The sequence below is a fragment of the Rosa rugosa genome, chromosome 4, assembly GCF_958449725.1.
Source record: "Rosa rugosa chromosome 4, drRosRugo1.1, whole genome shotgun sequence".
NCBI classification, from domain to species: Eukaryota; Viridiplantae; Streptophyta; class Magnoliopsida; order Rosales; family Rosaceae; genus Rosa; species Rosa rugosa.
The window spans coordinates 38,733,282-38,743,467 of NC_084823.1; the positions used below are offsets into that span (position 1 = coordinate 38,733,282).

Sequence of the window (10,186 nt, forward strand, 5' to 3'; positions counted from 1 at the left end):
TCGTACTAAGGCGCACATGATCACTAATGTCCGATTTACCCCTAGAACTGGTAAAATACCAATATTGCCCTCTCGGCGGAAGGTGCGCTTTGTATTCCAAACCCCACACATTCGGTAGCTGTGTGGGCACAGCACAGCGGTGGCGTCGTCGTATTGGTCTTTAGTGACGGGGAGTGGTTGTGACCTTGAGAGCGTGCCCACTCCTCCCCACCTGCGCACTCTAGCATTCCCCACCTTCTCTCTCTCTCTCTCTTCCCTTAACCAATGTCAACGACCACCCACCACCACCACCATCACAACCCTCATTCTTCTCCTAACCTACGCTTCCCTTCCCTTCCCTTCTTTTTCTTCTCCTAACCTACACCCCCAATGTCCTCACCCACTCCCCGCCGCCGCTTCCCGCCGCTGTGCTGGACCGACGACGAGGCCCAAGCCCTCATCTCCGTCTTCAAGGACAAGTGGTCCTCCCTCGGCCGCACCAATCTCAAAGCCAACGACTGGGATGACGTCGCCGCCACCCTCGCCGCCCAATTCCCCCTCGTCTCCCCCTCCAAGACCGCCGCGCAGTGCCACAACAAGATCGAGAAGCTCCGCAAACGGTACCGCTCCGAGAAGCAGCGGGCCTCGACCCGACCCGGTCGGTTCTCGCCTTGGGCTTTGTATCGGTTTATGGAGGAATTGGAGGGCGAGTCTGGTAAGTCGGGTTTCGGGTCGGGCCACACGGCCCGTAAAGGTGAGGGGAATTCGAGTTCTAGGTTTTTAGCTGATTTGGATGAATTTGTTGATGTACGGAGTGGTGGTGGTGATGCTGGTTTTCCTGTGAAATCATTAGGTCATAGGAATTTGGCGCCTTTGTTTAATCCTAAGATGAAGTTGAAGAAGAATGAAAGCTCAGGGTTTCTTCGAAGATTCGGAGGAGTGGATTCTAGTGGTGTTGGTGTTAAAGATTTGGGAGGGGGTTCGGGTTTGTTGAGGAGTGCTAGAGAGGTCGATCCGGTTGAAGAGATGGTTTCGTCGATTCAGTTGCTTGGGGAGAAGTATATGAAGGTGGAGAAGAGGAAGATGGAGATGGCTAGGGAGATTGTGATGATGCAAATGGACATGGAGATGAAGCAGACTCAGGTGATTATGGAGTCACAGCAACAGATAGTGAATGCTTGTGTGAGTGCATTGTTGGACAGCAAGAAGAAGAAGAAGAGGAAGATCAAGGCGGTGTCGACTGATTCCTAGATGGAGCTGCGGTTTAGTTGTTCATGCTGTAAGGTCTTTTTTAGAGTATGCTAAATTACCTGTGGTCTTTCTGTTTTGTTTTAGATTGTGCTAAGTTTGCATCATTTCTGTAATCTGTAGGTAAATGACGAGAAATGTGTACTAGGATGATGTGCCTCGAAGAAGAGGGTTCTCTGGTTTTAACAAGAAGTAAGATTTTTGGGGTTAATAATCATGCTGTTATTACTTTTGAGCTGGTAGATTTGGCTAGCTTCTTTTTTGTATCTAATGACTCGGATGGAAGGTTTGAAACATGTAAGGTGGTAGATTTATTGCAATATATACCAATTTTCTAACAATATAGTGCTTCTGGGTTTCAATTACATACTGTTATATTTCACTTATGTGCTTGTCTAAGTTGTTTTGTGTTTAACTCTTCTAGTGTCCCTTTTGGAGACATCTTCTAAAATTAGGCACCTGAGCAGTTTATTTGATTCCATTATGTCCAAAACATTGGTATCCTCTTGTCAGATATTTTGCATGTTATGTTGCCCATTTTGGTACTACATATCAAAATAAAACTTACCATGACATGCCGTATTCTTTCCACAAATGAAATCTTTAATTAATACTAGTAAATAGAATACATAGAAAGAAGCGGAAGAATTTTAGTTAGTTGCTCTAGGATGGCTGTAGTTGCAGCTCAGTTCATGCCGTTCAGATAAAGTAAAAATGTTGAAGGGAAATATTGGAAATCGTGATGTAGTAAGCTTCAGCCTGAGACTCACTAGAGCCCTGTAAATGTCATCCTTGAGCTTATAGAATGATTAGTATGTGTCCATGAAACTATACTGGTAGATGGTACCTTTGAGCCAATAATAATGTTTAGGGATTTCGGGAATTTGGAAGATACATTGTATTGTTCCCACATTACAATCTGAGCATGAGTACATCAAATTTATGAATCAAATCATGGTTATACTTGCATGAATATTTCAAGAATTTCTCAACTATCTGTAAGTTCATTCACAGTTTATGAGTATGCAAGTTTATTCACATGTGTTTCCTTGATACATGCATGAGTTCATAGAAAATGATATACTGCATCAATGAAATACAATAATACAATTACAGCCGAGGCAAATCGAAAAGGCTTCTTGTGAATGTCACTGAAATTCCACAATAGAGGAATTCATTAGGATGCCAAATGGACTCTTATCTCTTCCCTCATAATGGCATAGGCATTGGTGTTGCAATCCATTACTTTTAGTTAAGCGGTAAGGAGAGAGAAGAGTAGAGAGATTGTTTTTTACCATACAAGTATACTTTTACTGATTCAGTTAAAGTAAGCTGTGGCTAGTAGCAATGAACTACTTTGAAGGTATGGTGTAAACTTCATTTCCATTTTAATTGGTCTATCATAAATCAATGATCCTAATTCACCATATAGGATGACATGGTAGTTTGCATAGAGTTTCAGATATGTTTAGGTTATATCATATATTATGAAGTATAATGATGATGGAAGCCTAATACTATGAAAGAAACCTCAGACTATACCTTTGGTTGGTTAGAGACTTTAAGTGACAAAACGGCTTCTGAAACTGTCCATCGAGGCAAGAAACCTAAGTTTTAATAACCTCAGGAGCATTTCATTAAATAAAACATTTGGAATTATTCAACATTTATAGTTAAGTGGTTCCTTAGAGAGTGCATAAGGCCTCAAATAACTTTTATGTGACATAACTCCTTGTTGTATCTACCTTCATCTATGTTTGCTTCATATCTTCAGATTAGTGTTATACTGAATGAACTGTTATCACATTTCAGATTATTATTGCCATGATAGGAGTAATTACACTACAAAACAATAACTAACTGCTTAAAGATTTTTTTTTTCCTTCCCATTGACCTTCAACCTCCTGATATTTGTTGTGCCATAACCTAAAAACAGTAACTAATATCATCAATGATATTACAAATAGGATTGATACACCTAACAACTGAATCACAACTACAGTCATTTATATCATCGATGATATTACAAATGGCGATTGATACACCTAACAATAGAATCACAACTACAAATGCTGCCACCTCTATGTTTGTAAGTTGTCTTTCCATTATTTCACGAGTGTGAGATTTAACAAGATTGTGTTGCAACTTGCAAGTATTGTTTGGTTGTGGAGTGGCTGGGTGATAAGCGATTCAAAGACATTTTAACTTGGGAAGCATTACAACTTTCATTTGTTTGAATCAGGAAATGGTTATTATTGGTATCAGTGGCCAATTGGGTATTGTCTGTGTTGGATTTCCTCAGAGAGTTTGTTTCTTGCAGGGTTTAGTTCTCTGATGGTAAGAGTTCTTTTTCTTGAGAATGACCAATGATGTTGATTTAAGAGCTTCGCTTTTGGTTGAACTTACTTTAAGAACTTGAAAGGCTCTGATTTACAAGGAGAGACAGAAATAGTATAGAGCGGATCCGGCTCCATACCGCGTATGGAAAGTAGTCTACTTTTGGTTTGGGAGCCGCTGATCGATAGACAAGTAAAGGCATCAAGTTTGAAGGTAGGTTTTGGGTAAAGGATGGTGTTCATGTAAAGCTTAAGAAAAACCAAGTTCCAGCCTTTTGTAAGCGATTCATAGTTAATGAATTTCGGTGGGGATAATGGGTTAAAGAGGATGGGTGTTCGTTGAGACATTGAGTAGTGGATTAAAAGTTTGCGAAGATGGAAATGGCCCAAGGGATTGTGAAGATGCAAATGGAGATGAGATGAAGCAAAATCTGGTCATAATGGAATCACAGGAACAGATTGTGGTAGCTTTTTGTTAATGCATCATTGGAAAGCAAGAACACCTGATTCCTTGATGGTGGAAACAAACCACAGGTTTCTTTTTTCTATAAGTTTTATATCAATTTTGGTTGAGTATGCTAAATATGCATGGCCTTTCTCAATTTTTTTTTTCCCTTTCAATTACATAAAACTGTTTATGTTCTGTATACTGTGCTGTATATTGGGATGTACCTTGCGAACTAAATCTTATTGTGCTGCTGATTCTGTTAAGTTGGTAGATCTTGCTACTTTCTTTTTGTGTCTGTTCAAAGGTCTGAAACATGTTAATTGGTATATTAAGGAACTATCTCACTATTTTTTAACAATAAAAAGCTTACCTAGTTTCATGCATACTGTTAGATGCATCACATATGCATGTCCAAGATTTATTCCATGACACATAACCCTTTTGGTCTCCTTTCCATTGTATTTCTAATGGAATTATTCTGTGATACATGCTTACCTCTGCATGTTATGTTGCCCAATTTGGAACTACAGTAATATATCATTTGATGATGTTATAAATGATGATGGATGCCCCTAACAATAGAATCACAATTACTGATTCTGCTACCTCCTCATTCGTAGTCTGAAGTTGTCTTTATTCCATTAGTTGATGTGCTAGTTTTAACAAGATCATGTTGCAGGGTGTTGTTATATGGTCCAGGTGTGGTGAGGTTAAAAGGGACCAAAAGCCTATTGTCACTTGAAGGCTTGAAGCCTTCCAACTTTTAGTGGTTTGCATCACGAAATGGCTAACATTGGTGTCAGTGTCCAATTGGGTACTGTCAATGTTGGTTTTTAAAAGGCTTGTTCCTTGTGAGCTTGGTTCTCCAATGGTACATTTTTGTTTGTTAAAGAATGACCAGTGATCTGATTTGAAGAACATGAAAGGCTAAGATTAATGAGGACGGAAAAATATAGAAACAAAATAAAAGTGGAACCCGCTCCATAAAGGGAATGAAAATTTTAGTCTACTTTGGTTTAGGCTCCATATCAGTAGACAGTAGAGGCACTGAACTGAAGGTAGGGTTGGAGTATTCATGTAAAGACAGAAAAGTTGCGGAAAATTCAACCTTCTAGCTGTTTTTTATTTTTTATTATTATTTTTTTTTTTTTTGCATTTTGCTGGACAAGGAATTGCTGGTGCTAGTGGGCAGGTTTTCTGTCAAATCTCTGGGTATAAGAATTTGGTTCATTCATCCTTTCTGCCCAACAGTTGTAAAATAAGGGAAGAGCCTGATCTGGAGGTCCATTTGAGATAGATTGTGAGATTGTTGTTTTCAAAATTGGATGGGTTATTCACCTTCTTCGAGGAGGTATGGATTTGTTGGTCTGAGAAAAGGGTGTATTCTATTGAAGAGAGGGTTTCATCAATTATGTGTTTGGAGAAGGGTTTGTGAAGATGTAGATGAGCTTGAGCATGCATATTATGGGAAAGCAAGCAGAAGCATTGTCACCTGATTTTAAGATGGAGCTATGACCACTCAGATTTAAGCTTTTCTTTTTGCAACTATTCCTTCATTTTCTTTTCCCCTCTTTTGTTCTGATAAAGCTCGTTTATGCTGTGTAATCTGTTGGTAAATAACAGAACTGCATGACAGGATAACTATGCCTTGAAGAACAATGCCTTAGTATTCATATTCGTTCTAATGAGTTGGTAATGTGGCTAATCTGTGTGTTCCAGATTCAAGTTTTATAAGTTAGTACATTTGTCAAATGAAATTACTTCATTTTGACAAGATTCTTGTTTTTCTTTTTCTTTTCTAATTGTATGTGTAACCCTCACCACACCTGAGACCACATGACACAGGCTTTCTTCTTCTTCATTATGAGGTTCAAATCGTATTTTGTAACAGTTTCTTTTGTTTGGCGTCCACCCCCTCCTTCCACTCTGAAGCTGAACTTTGATGGATCCCTCCTCAGCCAGCAGCTGCTGGCTTTGTTGTCCGTGATTCTCTTGGCCACCTTCTGTTGGCTCTTTGTAAGAAACTTGGCTCCTTGGATGTCTTAATTGCCGAAGCTACGTGAAGGTCTGGCTCAACTTTCTCATATTACTTCTCAACCTCTGTTTGTGGAAGGTGATTCCAACTCCTCATCGATGCTCTGAATGGCTGTATATCCACTCCTTGGAGGATCCAATTCATTATCCAGGACATCCGTTAGTTAGTTGGCCTCGCATTTTCAGTCTGCAACGTTTTTGCACGTGAGGCCAATTTTTTGGCTGATCATATAGCTAATTTAGGCCGCTCCTATTCTTCTGTTTGTACTTGGTTTGGCGGTCTTCCTCTCTCTGCGAGCTCTGCGTTCCAGTTTGATCAGTTTGAGGGTGGTTGTGCTTGTGATTTTTGTTTGTAATTGTTTTTCTTAATTGAAAAAAAAAAAAAAAAACAGTTGCTTTTTTTGGGCTATGGTAAAACGAAAACTTGGTAGGTAAAGATTAAGAAAAATAACGGATATATTTCTTTAATAATCATGAACGCTATTCCCTTAACTAAAGAACGACACTATGATGGTAAACTTATAGAGATATATGATACAGCCATTTTGCTTGTATCAGATATTCAGATGTAGAAGTAGTTTAGGGATTGAATTTGAACTCCTTCTATCCAACATGGCTAATTTTGCCTCATGAATTTCCTCATAAAATAACCCGGAAGAAAAAGAAAGAATACAAATTACTATAGTTTCGGGACAAGTACCACTGTAAAAAGTAAAAACTAGTTTTTTGAGAGAAGGAGCGTCATCTATGACTATGAGGCTTGTTATGAAGATAAAGATGATGATGACATTGATTTTACTTGTTGCAAACCGATGAGGAAGACGATCCTCCTGCTTTCTCTCCCTTCGGTTTTAAACTTCGCATCGCCTTCTCATTGACCTTACACATCGTGAAGTCCTGAAAATTCCCTATGAGCTGCTTCCTATAATTGTTACTAAAATTCCAACCTTACGAAAGAAATCTCCTAAACCTAAAGGGCCGTTTACTCCTACCTAAACACCGTCGCCTACCTAAACACCGTCCTACTCGGAAGACTCCTGCCGTTCTGTCTTGCCATCCTTGAGAGATTGTTAGAGCTCTCTCGCAGCCTCGCTCTAAACATATTACATGCATATTTAATTATCTCTATTAGATTGAGTTCATTTGTATGTTCTTGTAATATATCTATGTGTGAGCACATATATGTACAGTTTCAATAATGCATGTTTCTCTTATCACAGAAAAATATAACTTTGGCCTCGAAGCTGCATATATAGATCTTATATTTCAAAACCCTAATTAAGTTGAAATAATTCTCGTGCAAACACCTAATTGAATATACGTAACCAAACTTTAGTCTTTCAGAATGAAATCAACATTCTAGACTTTTTCCACAGGCCAATTTTGACCAGTCTTTTCTGATTTTTCTTGATCTTGTCGAGATTCAAGTTTATATTTCTCGATTTTTATTGGTTTATTGAATGGTCTTCCTTCCTTTCATACTTAGTCGAGATCATATGCTAAGACCGGTTTGTTTTACAGGTTGAATAAGAATTGTGTAATAATGCTTTGGAAATTGGAAGTCAAAATTGTTACACGTTTCCTCTAGCTAGTTGCTCTAGTGGCTATGATTCTGTTGAAATGACTCAAAGATATGTGGCTATTGTGATTTGTGATAGTCTCTCATAGTACGAAAGTATTAAAATGATCGAAACAGAAAATCGTTGCAGAAATGGGACTTTACTTTCCCATGCATGCATGTCGATCAGTATGATCTTGGTCAATTCAGTGACATAAAAAACCAGACTCTAACTAATATCTGGTAATGAGATGACTTATGATTTTGGCCATGAGACGACTTAAAAAAAATGTACATCAATTCAGTGACTTAAAAAACCAGACCCTGACTAATATCTGGACATTTATTATGTAACACATACATACTAATTGACACAATGTAGATACATAATACAATCCAAATCCGACATGAAGTTAGTGAATTTGGATTATCAGTTACAAAGCTCGATTAGTAATAGACCGTAATTTACTCAAACAAACTCGCTCGATTAGTATTAATTATATTACACGATGAAACCTTTGTTTCCTTCATTTCTTCATGATCTTGTTGGCACGTATCATATATAGATACAATGTACTTATTCTATACATAATGTAGAAGTATTTTACATGCACGCATCAATTTCAATCACTTGTAGTCCCATGTGGTAGGCTATACATTCCACTTAATTAATTAACTTATCTAAAAGAATCTAGAAATTCTATGTTTAGTAGGAGGATTTTGACCACGTTTATAATTTCAATGTCACTTCTGCTTGACTACTCTTATAAATGGGAACCATTTCTTTCTTTCATTCCAAAACAACAACCCATTCAACACTCTTCTTTCTCTTCTTCGATCACATATTACTCAGTAGTCACTTCCATCACCACAATCTCAAGATGGCTGCAGTTGCTCAAGCCCAGGAGACATCAAATGTCACAAGCATAAAATCGCTAGCCGAGTCACCAGCTCTCAACTCTGTGCCTTCTGCATATGCCTTCAACATAAACCCCAATGATGAAGCTGATCCTAATGACCCTGAGTTTGCTATTCCCATTGTTGATATGTCTCTTCTCACCTCTGGTTCTCCTGACGAACGCGCAAAAATCATTGGCGATCTTGTCAAAATTTGTGAAGAATGGGGCTTCTTCATTGTATGTTAACTAATATATGAGCTTTGGTTCTTGTTATACATGGATGTTTTGTTCAGGAGGCTAATCCTCTTTTAACTTCACTTGATATCAGGCAATTAACCACGGAGTACCAGAGAACCTAATGAAGGCGATGATTGACGCATGTCATGGATTTTTCAGTCTTCCGGACGAGGAGAAGAGGGAGTTTAAATCAGGAAATGATGTGCTTGAGATGTTCAAGTATGGCACGAGCTATAATCTTGCGTTGGACAAAGTACTTCTATGGAGAGACTTCTTCAAGGTCCGAACACATCCCGAGTTCTACTCCCTCTACAAGCCGGCTAGCTTCAGGTTTAACTAACTCTTGAGAATAATAATTTCTTACTGGACTATAATCTGTCAATTAAATCATACTGAGTTTGGATCATACTATAATTGACTAATGATCCAATCAAGTTCACAGTCTCATAATTTGTGTAGTAAGAGAACATTCTGTTACTCCTAATTTTCAACTGTTGATGGTTTCCTGTTTTATGTTTCTTTGTTTTAGTGAAATTTCGCTGGAGTTTAGCAAAAGAAGCCGAGAAGTAGCCTTGGAAATAACACAAGCAATATCAGAAAGCTTGGGGTTGGAGCCGGACTACATATACAACACAATGAACATGGATCGCGGCTTACAAATGCTAGCGGGGAACTACTACCCACCTTGTCCTCAGCCTGAACATGCCATTGGTATACCCCATCATACCGATCATGGTCTAGTCACTCTCCTCATCCAAAATGAAATGAATGGCCTCCAAGTCGAGCACAATGGAAAATGGCTCACTGTCAATGGCCCTAAGAATGGCTTTTTTGTTAACCTTGCGGATCAAATGCAGGTACTACTTGAAATTTTCTTAGTCTCGTAGTCTCGTACAGTCGTACTTCTGTACGTATATCTATGGTAACTATCACCGGCACATCCATAAGATTGGTGATTGTTTCTAGCCTCTGTTAAATCTAATTTAATTTGTAAAAATTTCTGCAGATTCTTACAAATGGCAAGTACAAGAGTGTGATGCATCGCGCCACCGTGAACAACAAAGCTACAAGAATATCGATAGCCATACCACATGGACCGTCTGTGGATACAATTATCGCACCAGCACCAGAGTTGTGTGAAAGAGAAGGCCAAGCTCCAAAGTACCTTGCAATGAACTACAAGGAATACATACAACTTCAGCAAAGCGGCAAGAACTATATGAAGTCCACATTTGATCACATCCGAGCCTAGCCGGCCTATCTAGCTCGTTATGTGTTGTATTGAAACTGTTGCACTTCATTATGTTTATTTTAGTTTTAATAATCATGCCATGCCATCTTCAATCTCCGGCCGATGTTGGTATTAGTGGTTCCAAAGCGGCAAGAACTCCATGAAGTCCACATTGATCAAGCCTAAGAGAAATGTAATAAAAACGTGTTATAATTC

At 38.7% G+C, this 10,186-nt stretch overlaps 2 protein-coding genes across 7 annotated transcripts; both read left to right on the forward strand.

Annotated features, from left to right (window-relative positions):
* The first annotated feature begins 103 nt into the window (after positions 1-103).
* On the forward strand, positions 104-5,670 carry LOC133743925 (trihelix transcription factor ENAP1-like). Of its 6 annotated transcripts, XR_009863309.1 has the most exons (4): positions 104-1,258; positions 1,351-1,419; positions 3,548-4,097; positions 4,691-5,670. XR_009863309.1 is itself a non-coding variant. In XM_062172001.1 (3 exons), exons 1-2 carry the CDS (start codon positions 370-372, stop codon positions 1,228-1,230), a joined length of 762 nt encoding a protein of 253 aa, XP_062027985.1. In that variant the 5' UTR covers positions 104-369; the 3' UTR covers positions 1,231-1,258; positions 1,351-1,568. The 6 variants fall into 6 exon arrangements, 3 of the variants coding, with proteins under 3 accessions (XP_062027985.1, XP_062027984.1, XP_062027983.1); XR_009863310.1 differs by having other exon boundaries at positions 104-1,263; positions 3,548-5,670; XR_009863308.1 differs by having other exon boundaries at positions 3,548-5,670.
* Positions 5,671-8,414: 2,744 nt separating this feature from the next.
* Positions 8,415-10,186, forward strand: LOC133746313 (2-oxoglutarate-dependent dioxygenase 19-like). Its single transcript, XM_062174497.1, has 4 exons — positions 8,415-8,739; positions 8,831-9,069; positions 9,269-9,596; positions 9,746-10,186. Exons 1-4 carry the CDS (start codon positions 8,485-8,487, stop codon positions 9,989-9,991), a joined length of 1,068 nt encoding a protein of 355 aa, XP_062030481.1. The 5' UTR covers positions 8,415-8,484; the 3' UTR covers positions 9,992-10,186.